General features: G+C 33.0%; 6 protein-coding genes across 7 annotated transcripts; 3 read left to right on the forward strand and 3 right to left on the reverse strand.

The window, feature by feature from the left end:
* The first annotated feature begins 30 nt into the window (after positions 1-30).
* On the forward strand, positions 31-1,744 carry LOC106623949 (uncharacterized). 2 transcript variants are annotated; one of them, XM_070111794.1, is made up of 5 exons: positions 31-150; positions 210-486; positions 574-679; positions 1,356-1,470; positions 1,570-1,744. In XM_070111794.1, the coding sequence occupies exons 1-5, from the start codon at positions 31-33 to the stop codon at positions 1,708-1,710; spliced, it is 759 nt and encodes a 252-aa protein (XP_069967895.1). In that variant the 3' UTR covers positions 1,711-1,744. The 2 variants fall into 2 exon arrangements, with proteins under 2 accessions (XP_069967895.1, XP_069967896.1); XM_070111795.1 differs by having other exon boundaries at positions 574-667.
* Positions 1,281-8,409, reverse strand: LOC106623948 (ribosome biogenesis protein BRX1 homolog). Its single transcript, XM_014243585.3, has 5 exons — positions 8,211-8,409; positions 7,356-8,151; positions 7,106-7,264; positions 2,363-2,536; positions 1,281-2,245 (listed from the first exon to the last, which is right to left on the reverse strand). Exons 1-5 carry the CDS (start codon positions 8,322-8,324, stop codon positions 1,764-1,766), a joined length of 1,725 nt encoding a protein of 574 aa, XP_014099060.3. The 5' UTR covers positions 8,325-8,409; the 3' UTR covers positions 1,281-1,763.
* Positions 2,903-7,113, forward strand: Ctl1 (choline transporter-like protein 1). Its single transcript, XM_036364403.2, has 10 exons — positions 2,903-2,962; positions 3,012-3,216; positions 3,920-4,302; positions 4,374-4,522; positions 4,585-4,814; positions 4,900-5,197; positions 5,529-5,808; positions 5,994-6,156; positions 6,217-6,438; positions 6,492-7,113. The coding sequence occupies exons 2-10, from the start codon at positions 3,103-3,105 to the stop codon at positions 6,714-6,716; spliced, it is 2,064 nt and encodes a 687-aa protein (XP_036220296.2). The 5' UTR covers positions 2,903-2,962; positions 3,012-3,102; the 3' UTR covers positions 6,717-7,113.
* A 419-nt stretch (positions 8,410-8,828) lies between the features above and the next one.
* LOC106623938 (RNA-binding protein 45) lies at positions 8,829-19,089 on the forward strand. Its single transcript, XM_070111977.1, has 12 exons — positions 8,829-9,286; positions 9,347-9,541; positions 9,614-9,990; positions 10,049-10,112; positions 10,176-10,273; positions 10,344-10,450; positions 10,535-10,705; positions 10,764-10,832; positions 17,920-18,067; positions 18,126-18,197; positions 18,260-18,753; positions 18,819-19,089. The coding sequence occupies exons 1-12, from the start codon at positions 8,952-8,954 to the stop codon at positions 18,984-18,986; spliced, it is 2,298 nt and encodes a 765-aa protein (XP_069968078.1). The 5' UTR covers positions 8,829-8,951; the 3' UTR covers positions 18,987-19,089.
* Positions 12,326-14,122, reverse strand: eIF1 (eukaryotic translation initiation factor eIF1). Its single transcript, XM_014243582.3, has 3 exons — positions 13,930-14,122; positions 13,242-13,399; positions 12,326-13,181 (listed from the first exon to the last, which is right to left on the reverse strand). Exons 1-3 carry the CDS (start codon positions 13,955-13,957, stop codon positions 13,035-13,037), a joined length of 333 nt encoding a protein of 110 aa, XP_014099057.1. The 5' UTR covers positions 13,958-14,122; the 3' UTR covers positions 12,326-13,034.
* Positions 14,973-17,352, reverse strand: LOC138855593 (modifier of mdg4). Its single transcript, XM_070112054.1, has 2 exons — positions 16,689-17,352; positions 14,973-16,617 (listed from the first exon to the last, which is right to left on the reverse strand). Exons 1-2 carry the CDS (start codon positions 17,157-17,159, stop codon positions 15,562-15,564), a joined length of 1,527 nt encoding a protein of 508 aa, XP_069968155.1. The 5' UTR covers positions 17,160-17,352; the 3' UTR covers positions 14,973-15,561.
* Positions 19,090-19,644: the final 555 nt, after the last annotated feature.

A 19,644-nucleotide genomic window follows, 5' to 3' on the forward strand; every position in this document is an offset into this window, starting at 1 on the left:
TTTGTAATCTGTTTCCTTTGCAAGCTTAATATGAATACTAGAAACATATACAAGTGGTTAGTTCTACTATCGGCAGTTTCATTAGCCAGCTGCTTTTGGAGTAATCGTGTTATAGAAGACTTTATAAATAGTTTTTCAAACGTTGCAGAGGTATTTTACAACTACACTGCAAGCCCTTTCTGTGACTTATATTTTTGCTCAACATCCAGGACGATGAATGTGATCAACCCGATGCGTGTGATGAGATGCAAGTTATGTTGCATCTGGCTTGCATTCGTGTGACAAGTCCCGAACGTATATTACTTTTATTGACCTCGGACTCGTTGCCTAAGGCTTGCACTAAAACATCCAGTGTGATGCAACACATAAACGAAACTCTAACAGATTGTGTGCCACTACCAACAACGAATTTGTATATGCGTTTATATCGGGCTTTAATATTCTTCTATGGACAAATGTGTGGCCCAGCTGAAACCAAGTCGAAACGTTGGTAAACCAACATGGTCTCCATCTATGAAATTATGAAATTACATTAAATAAAAACTCTACACAAATATTCTATTTGATATGCAGATTTAGAAAAGTATCGCAGCTGCATAACGGAACTTCGCGACGATCTAATTGATTGCGAGGGCCCTGCTGATTGGTTTGAGAAACGCAGTAAAACGTATGTTTGCAGGTGATGATGCAATTAATGAAATTATCAGTTGATATAGCAATTGTTTTACACACATAGGTACACTCTAATACACTGGAAGACTCTTAGATGATAGTTTAAACATATTACCATATTTAATGTGTGTATATGGTTAATACCAACACTATCGCCTACGCAAAGTCTAACTTTTATGAATCAGGGAATATACTTAGGGATAGGTGAAACTTTTTAACTATAATTATGACTTGATTGCTTTGTATAAAGATGACGACTAGTTTTTTATTTTGTGACTGTTTTTATTATTTTGCTAAAAAGCAATATTTTTTTAGACTATGAAGTTAAGTTTCGTCGTCATATACATACATATAAAATTATAAGAAATATTTTTTGGTGCAAAATCTTTTAGAAGTTATTAGGTTTTTCAATATTTAATTTTTCTTAAATTCTAGGTTTGAAATATATTTAAAATAATGTTTTACAATATTTTATTCTCTACGGTAAGTTTTATATGCAAACGTTAAATATACACTTCACCTAGTCGATACGTTCTTCCTATATACATATGAGTGTCCGAATTTGTTGCATACCTATTACTCTTTCTGCATAATTTTGAGAATTTAAATCGTTTTTGAAAATTTTATTTACGAAATCCTAGAACATTATTTTTAGTCCGAAATTATTTGTTAACATTTTGTAGACAATTCACCGAAATTATTAATTGTGATTATGTCAGAGCGGCAATGCTTTGCGGTCTTAAGCCAGCGCGTTTGCTTCGAAGTTTTGCGGCCGAAGTTATAAACAAAGCGCTATTGGTAAGTTATGGTAGTTTTGTTTTTAATACTTATAAAATAGTTTTATAAATATTAATATATGTTTTCTATTTCAATTATATCTTTGAATTACTATCATAGTCCAAGTGCCCGGTGTCATCTACGTTGCCACACGTGAATAATCCGATGTCAGATGGTGGCAGTAGAAGCTTCCCACACGTTTCTCCTGTTCAAGTTTATATATTTTTACTAGCTTTTATGTTACAATGTTTAATGCAATAACAAATATTATTACAGAAACAAAACCAAAAATTTACGAACTTCTTGATTTTTTTCTAAGAATTCTTTTTGGATCCTCCAAAGCCAGAAAAACCCATAATAGCTGCCATATCATCAGACAAACCGCCACCCAGTAGATCTGTATCACTGGCTTTCCTTTTACGTTCTTTCCGTTTTTCTTTTCGATGTTCCTTGTAACGTTCTTCCTCCTCTTTAGCTTCACGTAGACGCCGTTCCAGCTCATAATCTTTTTGTTTTTCTTCCATCTTTTTTTTATTCGCCTGAAATCGTTCTTTTACTTGATCAACGGTACTGCGCTCCACTTTCATGGACATGCCCAAATTACGTTGATGCTTTTTTCCATTGATATGATCAAGAAAATTAATTGAGTCTTTAACGACACAATCGCATACATTGCAATAGTAGCCACCAGATTGTGAGGTAGGAGTGTTCTTGTTTATAACAACGCTTTTGCCGAGTTTACTATCAAGATCGACTTTGTAGTCCCGCCGCTTTAGGTTCTCGCGTTGTATGGGCTCTATAAGTTTAAAACATTTTTATTCCCAATTTGTATCAAGTAATGCAATTATTTTGTAGGAATTTGTGTGTTTACATATCTACATGTCATTAAATTTATATATATAAAAAATATAACCTTCATCCTTTGGATTTGCCTTAGCCGCCTGGTTTTGTAACCTTTCCTGTGCCAATCGTTGGTATTCTGTCTTATCCCATTTTCGGCGATGATCATCTGGTCGCATAGACATTATAAGCTGTTTATTAAAAAACCTTCTTTTATTTACAAATATAATTCCACAAATTATCACAACTCAAGCCAGTTGTAAACAAGACTCAACAATTTCCTTCCTACTCCTATTTGTGTTCCACAAAACAGTGTTGTCGTGTGGACTTCTTAGCACTCCTCTTACACACATGTGCTTACTACCAAAAACAACTTCTTCATTTCCTCTTTAATTCAATATAAGCAAATATAAAAAATAATTTTGATTAGTTTAAATGAAAATAATTGTTGAAATGGCATAACATAATACTTAATATTATAATTTAGTTAACCTGCGCGTAAGAGTACCAGCCTAAAATTTACTATTTTGGGGCAAATAAATGCAACCATGTTTAAGGTGTTTAATAATACGTTAGTAGCGCGTTAAATAGACTCAAAGAAATTGTTTGATGCAAGAGAAGAGCCTAAAAACACTGTAGTGAGGAAAGCTGCGTAACAGACAACCATTATAAAGTATATGTTTATTTAATTCATTTAATTCAATATTGGATATGTTCGATAGCTTAGAGTTTCTGGTGAATTATCGTTTGAAATTGCGCTAAATAGAAGTGAATATAACATTGTTGTGGCGACATTGGAAGTAAGCTATTAAAATGGGCTGTGCCGAAAGTAAGGATGGAGATGAGCCCCAAATGAATCGTCCTAAATACCGAACATGTACAGATACGTTCTGGCTTGCTACATTTATACTATTTTGGTTATTTCTGGTGAGTAATTGAATAAAATTTAACTCCTATTAATTTAGACGCACCGGTCATAAAAGGAAAAGTGTTGAGAGTCAGTTGAGTTTTAGCCAACTGAATTTTTTAAACACATACCTACAAGCAAATATATTACCTATGAGCGAAGATGATGGCGTCACTGTTTTAGACTTTTTATTTATTGTTTTTGTTCTTTTTTGCCGCTTAACAGTTTTAAAGCAACTAGCAAAATGTATAATTATTATTTAGATATGTATGTACTGTAAATAAGATATTCGCATACTCTTCATTTATATGTCATAAGTAAATTTGAGCTCATATTTCATTTCTACACTCGGGATTAAAAGGCGGTTTACTTTCTTATATGTTTATGTTGCCGTGGTTTCAAAATTTGTAAGATTGAATGTTGGTATGCACTTATATCTTTAGTTTGTGGAGACAAGATAACGCATCATAATATACATATATATGTACATAGAAATATTTGTGCTATACATATGTATATGTATGTATACGCATGTCGTTGGATCACGATAATACAAATAACTATTTCTTCTCCTCAAATCTTTATTATGAGAAATTGCAATTCTACTACACGCATGATTAACCAATTATAGCTCAATGTGTATATACGTACATTCCACAATGCAATCGTAAATATAATATATTGCTGCTAATTGAATACAACTTTTTATTATTACATTTTCAGATTGTTATAGCGATATTTTCCTTCGTTTATGGCAATCCACTACGTGTGATTAACGGTTATGACTCATTCGGAAATACTTGTGGCGTAAAGCGCAATGAAAAATTTACGAATTTTCCACTTTCCGGCATGAACACAATAGATAAACCACAACTGTTTTATTTTGATTTTAAAAATCCGCGTCAATCTATTAAAATTTGTGTAAAAGAATGCCCTTCAAGAAATATCTCTGACGTAAAGGAACTTTACAGATACTACATGGACACAAATACAAAACTTTGCCGCTATGACTTCAATATGGATACAATTCTTAATACAAATATAAAAAATATTGACGAATATTTCAATTTTTTGGGTCCTTGCCCAAAACTTCCAATTTATGAGGAGTAAGTAAAATGTGAATAGATGAACGTGAAATTGATTGACTTAAAAAAGTACGTTTTGTTCATTTTCTTAGATCGCCGGTTTTACATCGTTGTATGCCGAAAGGTAACAACGCTAAGGAATTATACAATTTGCTTAACTCATGGGATGTCGCTCAACAATTTTTGGCAGATATATATTCCACTTGGCACATTGTTGCTATAATATGTGGTATTTCCTTATGTAAGTATTTAAGCAAGTTTGAATATATGATATATGGAATTATCCAATGTATTTGTTTGTAGTAATCTCAATTGCATTGGTTACACTAATGCACTGGATGTCGCGCATTATTTCATGGCTTATCTGTGTGCTGGTTATTGTGGCCAGTTTGGCTTTGACGGCTGCGCTGTGGTATGCATATTATAGCATACGAAATAAGTCACACGCAAACGCTCAATTTTCAATGTTGGAAGAATTTATAAGAAATGAAGAAGCCGTTTACATTCTCGCTATATTAGCCACCATCGCTTTGGTGAGTGAAATGCATTTACCGTGTAGTTAATAATTAAAAACTCATTTCATAATACATTCCTTTTTGTATATAACTGTACTTTCAGATAGTTCTCGTTGTTATTATTTACTTCCTTAAAAATAAGCTATCTGGTTTATCGGCGCTCTTTGAAGAGGCTGGCATATGTATGATGAACTTACCGGGCTTACTAATAGCTCCGTTATTGGCGTTTGCGGCGTTAGCCTTGTTTTTGGTATTCTGGGTATTGGTGGTAGTTTGCATTGCAACTGCAAGCGCACCTGGACAGAGTCCAATCGCGCCATTTGACAACACCGCAGCCCATCAACAACCATTTCCCACCGACATTACTCCACCGAAGAACACCACAGATGCCAGTTTTAAGAGTAAGTTTTATATATGCAAATGTGATGACAAAATATATTTCCTTGTGTTAACAAACAAAAGCATCATAATTATGTGAAAATATGTATTAGCTCATTTTTATATTGGTTGTCATGTTTAATTGAACCGTAGCTATGTTTTGTGTTTCCGTTCTAATGTGGTTGATATTTTCCCTTATTTAAATCGTGCCTTCCCTTGTCATTTGTGCTAAAAATGTAAGTTGTCCGGTTTTCTAGAATTGATTTTATTAAGCTATTACTATTGTTATTGTTTTTTTGCTCTTAAAATTTTTGCTAAATTATTTTTCCAATATAACTGTATTTATCTTTACAGCAATTTTACGCGTAGAATACACTGACGCAAAGGCAATAAAAAGCATGTTTTGGATTTATGTGATTGGTCTTATTTGGACGACTGAATTCATATTTGCTTGTCAGCAATTTTCACTTGCGGCGGCTGTTGCTTTCTGGTATTTCCAAAAGCCCACTTCCACTCCAACTACATACGCTATCGGAAAGCTGCTTAAATACCATTTAGGCACCGTGGCCAAGGGTTCGTTTGTGATAACGATTTTCAAAATACCACGACTTATTCTAACATATCTTTATGCCAAGTAAGTATTAATGTGTGTGTTGTACTTATTATCGCCAACTTATTTTTTATGAATTTATAATTAATTTTATTCGATTATTAATTTAATGTTGGTCTGCTCAAAAAATTGTTGAAAATAAAAAAAGTTAATAAAATATAATAGTGAATATTAAATAAATTGTCTACTACCACATTTTATGTATGCAGATTTAAAAAGGCTGAAGACAAAGGCTCCGAATGCGCCTCTTGCTGCCTCAAATGCTGCATTTGTGGTTTTTGGCTGCTCGAAAAATTCATACGCTTCTTGAATCATAACGCTTATACAGTTGTTGCTATCGAATCTATAAATTTTTGCCCAGCAGCAGGCATAGTAAGTTTACATTTCGGAGTGTAACTGTAAATGTTAATTAATGTGAGTGGTTTTTTTTAGGCATGGAATGCAATGGCAACCAATGCCCTACAAGTGGCAACTATCAACAGTATTGGTGACTTCATACTCTTTCTGGGCAAAGTTCTTGTTGCAGCTCTTAGTGGCCTCATTGGCATATTCGTGCTGAAGGATCGTCCTGGACTAAATTTCTATATGGCTCCAGTAATCTTTATAATAATTTTCTCATTTTTCATAGCACACATAATATTGACACTTTTTGAGGCAAGTGAATAATTTTATCCAAATTTTGCAGTAATTCATTATGTTATTTGCAGATGGTAGTTGACACACTATTTTTATGTGTTTGTGAAGATAAAACAATCAATGGGCGTGGCGGTCGTTGGGCACAAAGTAATTTGGCCAAATTAGTTGGCGAAGAACCGTTGCAACCTGGCGAAGAACCACCAATTCAAGTAGTGGAAATGATGCCTATCAATAAGGAACCATTCAGCATGACCAGAATGCCGAGCACAGATGTTGTTGACGGTATTACACAGTAGATAATTTGTAGTATGATTATAATCAACATTCGTTGCGTCGGAAAGTAGCCATTCGACAGGACTAAATCACGCACAGGCCTTTATTGCAGTAAAGTAAAATTGAGTGAAAACATACCTCAACTTTGCAAAATAAACTCAATTAAGCGATTCGGCAAATAACAACGCATATTTATATTATAAGATATTTATTACCGTGTATTCTCTTGAAAAAAATATTCACCATAAATGTAATATTTTTCATTCACTAAGATAAATTACGATGCATATTTTATAAAGTTAATATTGTACGTACAAGATACAATATTTTTTTAATAATGTTCCATTTTATTTAGATATACCATATCTAAATAACCAATTATAAAAAACAAAGATCAAATAAATTTTTTATTACAATTCATTTAAATCTTTCTTATTCGAAGCTTTTGCTTTCTTTTTCGCTATTATTTCAACTGCAGCTTTTAGTTGTTTCTCCTTGATTTTCTTGGTCAATGCTGACTTGGATGACTTATCTTTACTTGGATCCACAACTACCTTTTTCTTGGCTTTCTCTGTTAAAAAATAACGTAAATTAGTACAAAAAAAATATTGAACGAAGAATCGAAGAAGAAATCTGTATTATTTATTTATATAATAACTCACCCGCTAATAATTTTGCTGTGGTTATAGCATCCTCATTTGCAAACAACTCCTCATACTCTAAACCTTCATATGCCTCCTTCGGTCTATTAATTTCTTGATGCACTTTCTGCTCTACACGATTCACGTATCTTTCCTTTGCAGCCTTCTTTAACATTTGACGTTGACGAGATGGACTTATATAGTTTGGATTTTCCCATATAGCATTGCCAGTAAATGAACCTTCAAATATTTTAACGGGGTTCATAACAAATCTAGGTCCGATCTCGGCTAAGCCACCATCTTCTGAGAGAATTTGAAAGTTTCTGAACCATATGCGATTATCCAGATATGTAAACGTGTAGACATGGTCTATAAAAGGTTGACTCTTTGGATGATGGTTAGGTACGCCGAATGTTTGTGTAAACAACTCTTTCAATAACTTCAAATGTGGGACTTCCTCAAATTTAGTATCGAATGATAATAATGGCCTAGATCCGCGTAAACAGTTACCCGTCATTTTCAGTTCTGCCATTGTATGGATATTCTCAACAAGGAATTTAGCCGAGGGTCCTTTAGCCGCATTAGCCACCCACATATATAAGTCACGTTTTCGGCGTCCTTCGAATAGTATTGTTTTGTTGCAGTGCTTCATTTCACACATTTCATTTATTACAGATAGCGTTTTCGAACGTTCCATTTTTGATTCCGGACGATGATGTGGCATTAGACTTTTTATATCTCGCAGCAGATGACGATCACGATGATTAATACCTCTAGCAGCAAAAACTAGAACACGCTGCTTATTTATCCATTTTTCCTACAAAATAATATTTTATGTTCAGATAATAATCATCATGGTCTATTCAGTTTTCTTACTCTTTTAGGTACGACGTGCTCCGAAGATCGCTGTGCTGGTAGTGGAAGATTTTCATCCATAGGCACAATCTCAAGTTGTTGAACTTTTTTCTTATTTTGTATCTTTCGACCCATAATTTAATAAAATAAATAAACTTTGATGAATATTAATGCACGTGTAGAGAGTTTTGAAAACAAATGATTCCAACAGTGAACAGATAAAATTATCGATATACTGCTATTGAACTACAATCCACCAAATATAGAGGGTGTTCATATAATAGTATAAATTTGTGAATGAAAAATAGTTTAAGATATTTATTACTTTGATTTTATAGCTCTTATTACATTACATTTTGTCATAGGATTACGGTACATATATGCAATGTTCAGATTCACGAATAGACATTGTGTATATTGATATTAAATAAAAATATTTTTATTGGCGAAAATTAGCATAAAAATGTTACAAAGAAAGAAAAAATACAAAAAACTGGTTTAAGTAAATACATGCAGAAAATTTTATCGCAAATATTCAATAAATTACTTAAGCACCACTGGAATAAAATAAAATTTGAATCACTATTTGTGAATCGATTATTAGTTTGATAATACACATTCCTATTACCGGTATACATACTTTTATCCACGCCATTTTATCTAGAACAAATTAAAATTTTCGAACATTTTCAAAATAAAATTAAAAAATTAGTCCAAAAAAGCGATTTTTACGTAAAAACCAATACTTTTATTATATTCGTAATGTCTGATTATCGGTCACAATCACGGGATGAACATCGTGATAGTGGACGTGGCGGTGGTGGACGGGATTATTCGAGCGATGATGATCCGCCCATGTCGCGTCTCTTCATAATTTGCAATAAAGCACATACCGAGGAAGATTTCCGTGATGCATTTTCTCCATATGGTGATATCGAAGATATTTGGGTGGTAAAGGATAAAAATTCGGGGGAAAACAAAGGAATAGCCTATGTAAAATTTGCCAAAACTTCGGACGCTGCTAAGGCACAAGAAGAGATGAATGGCAAAACCATTGGTAAAATGGATCGTACCTTGAAGGTGTTAGTAGCAGCAAAGTAAGTTCAATTATGTGGTACGCTTTTCCTATTAATAAAATTTTATTTATCTGCCTATAGTCGAAACCAAGGTTCAAACAAGTCTGAGAATGAACAGGAAAAGTATGTACGTTTATTCATAGTTATATCGAAATCAGCAACGGAAGAGGAAATCAGAAATGAATTCTCACAATGGGGCGATGTGGAAAATGTAACGATAGTTAAAGACAAATCCTCAGGATCTCCGAAAGGATTTGGTTATGTTCGATTTACAAAGTAAGCATTGCAAGAAAGTTGGTTGTGTCAGAGATATTCGTATATTATATTAACATACCTTAATACCCTTAGATTTTATCATGCTGCAGTAGCCTTTGAAAACTGTCCCCCAAAGTATAAAGCAGTATTCGCTGAACCAAAAGGTTCAACACGATCTCAAAGAGATCAATATGGTCGACAAGCGGATGATAACCCACTTATTAGTTCCGGACGTAGTGGTGGCGGTGGTGGAGGTAGTGGCAGCGGCTCTTATAACAATGGCAACTTCAACAATGATTGGAATTGTTCTTTCAATAGCGATATGGCGGCATTCCTCCGCATGCAGAATGTGCCAGTACCACAACCAACATGTTTAGAAGTGATTGCCAGTCATTCCGTGAACCAGGATCAGTTATGGCGATTATTTGATATAATACCTGGCTTGGATTATTGCCAAATAACCAGAGAATGTTCGTTCGGCTACATTTTATTTAAGTATGTCTTTATTTGTTTGTTTAATATTTTCAGATGGGCCCAGAACTAATGAAGCTATAGTGCTTTACGATAACCCTGAGGCAGCTATTTATGCAAAGTATGTTTAAAAAGTATTATTATAAATGAATATGAAATAATATATATGATATTAAAATTGCAGAGACAAATTGCATGGGTTAGAATATCCAATGGGGGAGCGTATCATTGTTAAAGTGGCCGGAATGAGTTCAGCAAGAATGGACACATCTTTTATAGACAGTATGCCAGCTATTATATACATATGCAAGAAATCGCATAAATAATTTTAAATTTTTCTTTTTTTTAATAGAGCGTACTAAAAAGGATTCAATATGCAATGTCCCATTGCCACCTGCCCAGCCCATGGTATCACCCGATTCAACAGTAGCACAGCGTTTGTTTATCGTTTTAGCTGCGGTAAGTTTGAATATTAAACAAAAAGTCCAGTTTTTGTTTGTCCACTATACATACATGTGTATATATTTGTACGTTTAATTACAGAATCTTCCGCAGTCTATATTGAAGAATGTTTTTTCTTGTTGGAAGGGTTTAATCGATGTTTACTTGCTACCGAATAAAAATTGCGGCTACGTTAAATACGCGGATAGAGATAGTGCCCAAAAAGCCATTCAAACATTGAATGGTGCGGAAATTTGTGGCACAAAAATTAAGGTAGATTCCATTAAATTGATGATAAGTACTCTTATAAAGTAGAGAAATTATATTTTAGGTAATGGAAGCCGAAGAACGAGGTAATGGGGATGGCGATGATAATGGGAGGAAACGCTTGCGAAGAAATTAAACGTAAGAAAATCTTTCGAACGTAATTTTATTTTATTTTATTTTTCTTTGCAAAAAAAAAAATTCAACAAATGACAGAAAATGTCAAAAATTTGTAACTGGTAAGTAAAATTTCATTTGAATTTAAAAATTGTAAATTTTTCAAACAGACTGATCACTAATATTTGACCGTCTTATTATTTAAGTATATTTTTTTTTTTTTAAAGTATATGTTTCTAGAACTAATATTTGCAGGTTAATGAGCGTATTTTGTTTTTCTTTTTCACAGACATAAAACATAAAGCAAACCAAATTAAAACCATAACAGTAACGTTCCATTACTTAATAAAACAAGATATATAATGAAACTAACTGACTGCAGAAAACATTTACGGAAACTAAACGCAAACGGAGTTAAAACGGAAACTGGTAGATACTATAAGAACGAAGATAACACAAAGGTGGTGAAAGCATATACTACATTCGAATATGTAAAATGCTTCAGCAATGAGCAAAACCACCAAACAAAACGACTTAGACCTTCACAATCACTATGTCACAGTCATAGTCACCACAATATGAATTATGCCACAGAATGCCACTTGTATAGACAATGACCAATTTGAGACCAAGTACCCCAAAACTAAAACGGAGTCAAAAACCGCTGACGAAGCGCAACGGACACTGCAATGAGTTATAGTACAGAAACAAATTGATATTACGAGTGTTAATTTGAGAAGAGCTTTTACAAGAATAAATGAACGAAATTAGCGAAAAATTGAACGTAACCTAAACTAGAACCAGAACGCGAACCTGAACCTGAACCTGAACTAAACCCATATGGACAAAAATAATGTACGGGCAGGTCAAGAAGCAAGAACCGAATTAACCTTACCACAGTAAACTTTAATACTCGAGTATCCCTTCAATTTACATTTACATACCTAAAATTAGAAACTTAACACTTAACATCTATCCATACTTGTACATGCCTGTTAAGACTTTACTCATTATTTAATCGTTTATATTTGACAGTTTTATGAGAAAAATTAAACATTTTTCTCGCTGCTATCAAGCTGTTTTATGCAAAAAATTTCTGCAACAATATAGCCAACAAGTTTGGCATTTCATAAATATGTATGTATATATACAAAAATAAAAATATATATACATATGTACGTACTATTTTAAACGCAGATAATTATAAATATATAAAACAATATATAATTTTTCTCAAATAAAAGTTGTTTTATTCTGTATTACACAAGCGCTGGTAAGTAAAATTTCATAATTTGTTTGCTGAATCAATCAAAATTTAAATTGTTTTTATTTTATTTTATAATTAAGTAAACAAATTTAACTATGAGAATAGAATGGTGATGTGGGGAATTTTATGCAAATCCAACGGACAACAAAATTTAAGCCGACACTAAACACCGATTGTAATAGTGGTCATTATATAAATATACAGTTACAAACTTTGTCCCATAAAATAAACAAGACGCTACGGCGTTCGAATTATCCATTTCAGTTACTCTACGGTTTATTGATATTTTCGTATGTTCGTCTTACAAATAATCATATCCTATTTGAATGAAAAATATAGTTGTTTTAAATTATTTATTCATTTGTTCATATTAATTTATATAATTGCAAATTTAATAATAATAGTCTTCTTCCTTAGTTTTGTAATGAGTGCATTAGCGTAGATATGGGAGAATTCGTTTCTCCCCTCGCCAAACGGGTTCCCATATTAATATTAAACTATTAGCATTACTTTGACTACATTCATTAGGTCTGCTGTTATACACTGATTTTAACATTTTTATTAATAATAATTTCAATCAACTAAAAAAACAGACTTCGTTGAAAATGTAATTATGTTACTCGGAAGTAGAGTGAATTTTGTCGAATATATGATGCAGTGAAATAAGAGAAACGGGTTGTTACGATTAACATTGTTGTGGATAACTATTGTATGTAAATTATTATTTTCATAGTGTGCTAAGTTTCTTGTTGCTAAAGAACAATACGATCATTTTCGATTTAATTTAATTTAACAGTTGTAATTGTTATTCTAGCACACATTTCTATTGTAGTTCTTATTGTTTCAGATGGTCTATGAATTGATAATTCCTCTGAATGGTTGGTTCTTTGACTTTCTGTTGATTGATTGCTGACTTGGTTAGTTAATTCAAAATAATGTTCTTTGCTTCTTAATTTAAAAGCCGTGAACTTTCAACTGATCAGGTTTCGCTAGACCTGCCTTGGTCAACCATTGGCAGATATTTTCACGTTGATCGCCCTGAAGCTGTAATACCTCTCCGTATTCGGGATGTTCGATTACTGTGCCATTGCAGGCAAATTCCTTAAAAATATACAAACCAAAATTTACTTCATTCATTAACTCGGTATTAATGTGACTTACCTTTTTACATGATCGCACAATTTTCTTTAAATCATATTCTGACGACAATCCTTGCACAGTTGTTAATGTCTTTCGACCATTTCTCTGCTGAATTCTTATGTGTACAAGACCGTCCTGAACATCATCGTCAGCCCCCTTTATTGCATCAGCAAATGGGTCTAAAATGAACAAATATATTTCGAAATAAAGATGAGAAAAGTAAAAAAAAAATATTTCTTTATATGCATAATAGAAAGAATACAGAAAATTATGATTTTCCATTTTATACCATGTCAAATTGCAAGAACGTGATATTGACCACTGTTGCACCCATTTATATTAAATGCTTTTGACGGTGACTACGTCAGCGTTAACTTTGTGTCATTGCTTGCTGTAACTTATTGTTGCACAAAGCAAAAACTGAGAAGCATCGATGCTGACTCATCAAAATGAAGAAACATATTTATCTAGCTTAAATAATAGATATACGGAATATCTTAATATTATAATCTACATTCTATTGCTAATTTTTATCGTTCATACTCCAATGTAATCTTTATATTGTCTCCTCTTCGAACCATTTCCACACAAACGGCAGCCATTTTCTCCTCAGAATGTCGAGAAACGAGAAAACCCAAATTCACATTTTTTGCCGTTCCAAAAGCTATTTTTTATAGTTTAACAGTTGTCATCATGTATTTTCACTTACCAAATGTATTTAAATTCTGGATGGACATACGATATTAAAAAGCAACCGCAGCTGAAAATAAAAAAACCGTTCGCAATGATACTTTTATTGCGTTGAATTACTGAAAATTTTCACTTGTATTTTTAGTAAACGGTCGACGTTTCGAAACGCTCCAAATTAACAAATGTACGTACGTTCTCTGATGTGAATGTCTGAAAAGGCAACGAAACGCGTGTTCTTTCGACTTTTTTCCAAGATAGGAAACGAAACGAAATGGTATTTGTCAGATGCAATCTCGTACAAATCTGTAAGGAATCTATTACTCAGTATAAATTGAAAAATTTGCTGCCAGATTTATTAGAGAAATTATGAATTGCGAATATGTAGATCAAAAAAAATATTTTCAATCAAATATGTATGAAATTTGTTATTTGTTTGAGATTTTGAATTCTGATATTTAACCAGAGTACGTATAATAACGGGAAGGTGCAAATCGAATCTGTATGGCTTGATTGGACGACTAACACCGTAGGTAGGGAATTCACCATTTTCTAATGTTCTCTGGCAAAAAATATAAGTTCATTAAACGGATCTTTTTATATAGAAAATCTGTCTGCCTGCATAAAGAGAAAAATTTTTAAACAAAAAATAAAAGTCCCACTTCACATATGCGTGCTAGTTTTTTTTGTTATGATGGTAAATTGATAACATTTTTATTTTTTTACACAAATGCGGTATTTATTTTTTACTTTTTTAATAAATTCTCTTTAATTCGTTATTATACATTCTCTGATTTAACATACATAGGTGCCGCCTGAATAGATTGAAGGATAACCTTGATTACAAGTTGGGGTAATAAAGGATGAAGATTACTCAAGCACTGTTTTATTAATCCAGAAGATTAAATGCATTGAAATTATTATTCATTACTATTAAAGCATAAAAATTGATTAATTAACGTAAGCACGGTTTCGATTGTCCAGTTTTACCGGGTAGGAATGAAATTGTCTTCAATCAGGATAAGGGCAGGCCACATTTCCTTAATTTAATGCAAAAATAATATATTTCTTTTTACTAGACCATATACATATATTTTAATTAAATGTCGTTATTACCAAGATTGTCAAATATGGACCGTTTGTAGAAATTAGATCAGTTACATCAGCCGCAGCGGCATTGTTGTTGCATTTTATGTACCATATGCATATGTCATATAAACATTCATAGTTCTTTTTACGATACACTTTAGATTACATTTAAGTAATGCAATTTGTTTGAAATATTAACGTATTCAACGTTTTATTATATTTTGTTCAAATTGCCTAAGAAGTATTTAAACTTTAAATACTTAAGAACAATCTCAACTTATGCGAACAAAGTATTTAATAGTCATATTTAAATATCGTCTTGGGCGTATAGTTTTAATGAATAGTTTTTACTATTAGTTAAAAGAAAGTACTTAAACGATTCTTTTACAATACGTAATATCCACAAGAAAATGAAAATTTCAAGTATTTAATCGTGCCTATATAAAGGCATTCACGTTAATGTACATTAAAATTAATAATGAAACTTATACGAGTAACACTGAGTGTGTATATTAGAAATAAATCTACATACATATGTGTATTAAACTAATTATAAATACTGGTTTTAAGATAATATTACTTCCTCCTTGATGTGGCCTAGTTCAAGTTTCTGGGAAAGTTCTGCTTCAGCAACACGCTTTTGAAGGTGACGCCATAGAGTGCTTTTCGGTATGTCAAATAAATTTGCTGCATGATTTTGCGACATTCCCTCATGTACACAAGCGTGCAACGCTTTAGTTAATTTGTCTTTAAGTTCAATTTTCGAGTTAACATCACGTTTTTTAAAAGAAACATAGTCTGGCAAACGTCCTTGCTGTGCTAAACGTACCTTATGTCTATGTAGTGTAGACATTGGTATATCTAATTCGCGACTGATATTCTTCAAAGAGTCGCCACCTTTTAATCGTTCGTAGGCCATGGTGAGAACAGGATTTTCACGGGTAGTTTTCATATAATTTGGGTGCTTGCGCACTCTCCGCCAAAGTACCGTTTTCGATAAATCATATTTTAGTGCAGCCTTCTGTAAGCTCATACCTTCATTTATTACTGCCTGAACGGCATAAAACAGAGCATCTTCTTGAGTACCGGGTGCGGCGTTTAATGTGGTAAAATTATCATCAGTCTTTAATACTGAAATAGGATCTGCGGTGGGGTCAAGCGTGGTAAACATTGATTGATGTATTTGATCGGTGTCTGAAGACGATTGTGATTTAATTTTGATAGTTTTCATTTTTGGCGTTGGTTTTATTTGAATTAGCGGTTGTGGCACTTGCGTAGTAGTTGTTGTTGTGGCAGTCACTTTTGGTGTACTTGTCGCTGTAGTATTTGTGGTAATTTCAATTATAGGATCTGCGCTGTTACTGCTATATTCCTCTATGATGTGACCATCTTCCGTGGTATCCTCCATTTCAACAAGTTTTTCCGTATCAGAATTGGAGCCATTTTCTAATTTATTATTTTGGGTTAATGTAAAGGTTCCAGAATTTTCAGTTAATATGTATTCGTTTGCTGCGCTGGCAACTGGCATATGTTCAATGGAGTAAGTAATTTTACTATGTTGAGCTTCGTTATATACATCTAAAAATTCCAGTTCTCTTTCATGTTGTATTACGTTTTGTGTCTAAGAAATATATAATATGCATTAGTACATATTTTTGTAACTTTTTATATATTTGGTTGGGTTTTACTCACCTCGATCTTCTCGACAGCAATATTTTCTTGTTGTTCAATAAGCTCTTCTTGTGCAATTTGTATATTGCTTATAGTCTTAACTGCTTCTGTTGTCTGGACACCACCTGATAACGTTGCATTGTTGCACTCAAAACTTATAGCTGACTTGATACCCAAGGTATTTATAGCTTCCAAGAACTCTGATAAATTAGTCGATGTGAGGCTTGTTTCGCCAATGTATATAAAAGCTAATACACTGTCGAGCAGAGACCCTTTTATATCCGGCACTACAATTGTTGCTTCCTGCCCCATTGGAACATCCACCAGCAGATTGCGCAGCAAGTCTGAACATGATGATAGGACAAACCGATGGGCACGCACTGAATGACCTTTGGCTACCAGTGTCACCTCACAGCTTTGAGGATCATTGCGAAGATTTCTTTGTATATCAAATATTGTTGCCGAATGGCCCATCCATTTCAAATGATTCATTATAGTCGGATTCGCCGAGTATGTTTGTTGTGTTTTAATTTCAGTAATTTAGATTTAGGAACGTCAAATAGTTCTCTGGTCAAATTCTCTGAAAATTCTATCGACAAAATTTCGCTAATTCCACACACGCTACGGTCCGAAAATGAAATTTGAACCATTTTGGAATTTATTTGCCAGCGTTGCATTTAGTTTAACCTTTTTTTGACGTTTCAAAAGACGTAATGGTTAATTCACATAGAACTTTTACTTTGCTTTGTGTCAGACATCTGTTTTGACAGAAAAGTTCGATGCGCATAGCGTACGTTCACATAAAAAGTTTTAGGTATCTTTTACCCTTTGCCTCAGTCCTCATTTTGCTGAGAAACACTGTAAGCATTAATTGTGGCAAACCCTTTGTTTTCTGCGCTCTGTTGTATCAGTATGAATTGTTACACAATGCGAAGGAAGTTTAATGCGAATGGACGTTGACAGTGTTTGAAATTGATAATATTTTCCAGCGTAAACTTTTAAAGCTATAAAAGAACTTATTATATTTTCAAGTTTTTATAACAACAATTAAGTATTAGAATGATAAATTACCAATAGATAAAATTAAATAACAAGCAGTTGAAGTTACCTAAGCAGACAGATTTAAGTATTTATATATCTCGAATGTTATAGGATACTTATTTTATTGTTACAGGATATTTATTTATTCATTTATTTCAATATTTTTGTGGACAGTATGAAATGCAACAATGCTGTGGACATCTGACATTAGTATTTGACTTTTATATGTTGTTATATAAACAGCTGTCAAAAAAATAAGTTGCAATATCGGAATATTTGCTTAATCAAAAAGTGTGAAATGGCAGCGATAATTAGGAGAATAGGTTGCAGGGCAATCGGCAATTTTGCTGCTAAGAATGGTATGTATTTTAATTATATAACTTAACTGGATAATTTGCTTATAAATTCTGTTTTCAGTTGCTGCTCCCAAACCGGTGGGAGCAATCCGATTTTCCAGCACTACGCCTGCCCCACCAGCAGAAGACAAACGTGAGTTATTTGCTACGAATTTTAGTAATTACTTCACACTTTTTCTGTGTATATCCTTTCAGCTACTTTCCGCAAACCTAACGAAGCAGCACGCTTGAACTTAAGCAATTTTGGACGATATGTAGCCGAATGCCTACCCAAATATGTTCAGAAAGTGCAACTAACCGCTGGTGACGAACTAGAAGTTCTAATTGCTCCTGAGGGTGTAGTACCTGTTCTGCAATTTCTGAAAGATAATCATTTAGCGCAATTCAGTAATTTAGTGGATATTGCCGGCATGGATGTACCAAGCAGACAGTATCGCTTCGAAGTCATATATAATCTCTTATCGTTGCGATTCAATTCACGTATACGCGTTAAAACTTATACTGATGAGTTGACTCCCTTAGATTCATGTAATGAAGTCTTTAAGGCAGCAAATTGGTATGAACGTGAAATTTGGGACATGTACGGCGTGTTCTTTGCAAATCACCCCGATTTGCGCCGCATATTAACTGATTACGGCTTTGAGGGACACCCACAACGTCGTGATTTTCCATTATCCGGATATGTGGAGGTATTTTGTATATAACAAAAAAATTTTATGAAGTTATGATTTAATTGCAAATTTTTATAATTTAGTTGCGTTACGATGATGAGAAAAAACGTGTGGTCTGTGAACCATTAGAATTGGCGCAGGAATTCCGAAAATTCGATTTGTCAGCACCATGGGAACAGTTTCCAAACTTCCGTAATGCTAATCCACCAGCCGAGACTGTAGAAACCAAACAAGAGACTCCTAAAAAATAAACGATACATTTGAAATGTGGCATAGCTTGTAAATTGTTGCGATATGCAGAATTAATGTAACCCAAATATAATGTAAAATAATATATCGCTTCAAAGAATAAAATGGTTTTAATTAAGAAGTGGGGTTGATTGGCAGTTCTATATATTATATACAGATATGTATATGAACAAAGTTTCTTCTAAACGGACTGGATTGTCATCAAAGCAATTTTTTTCAAAGTATTGAGACACATTTAATTTATTTATTTATACTTGTACTATAAATGCAAATTTGTATACACTTAATGACTGCATCGAATACGTACAGTAGTCCGATTCTTATAAACAAAAATATTTTATTTGAAAAAATTATTTTAGATTCGAAAAAGAAGAAGCAAACAATAATTATGTTTTATTAATTAAAAGTGGCTATAACGGACTCATAATATTTTCTGGCATTTACTTCAGAGCTATTAAGGGAAACATTTTTTTTTTTGGAATTTTTAATTGCACAGTATAGAAAAAATGTAACGGACAATTTTATTCGACCCAGTCCTTATTAAAGTTATAATAAATTTTAAAAAATTATGTTTTCTTCTATGAATCTAAAGGTTTAATTTAATTTGCGATTTATGTCATGGCAACTCTGCTCATGCTTATATACACTATACTATAGTGT

Source organism: Bactrocera oleae, chromosome 6, assembly GCF_042242935.1.
Source record: "Bactrocera oleae isolate idBacOlea1 chromosome 6, idBacOlea1, whole genome shotgun sequence".
Taxonomy (NCBI): Eukaryota; Metazoa; Arthropoda; class Insecta; order Diptera; family Tephritidae; genus Bactrocera; species Bactrocera oleae.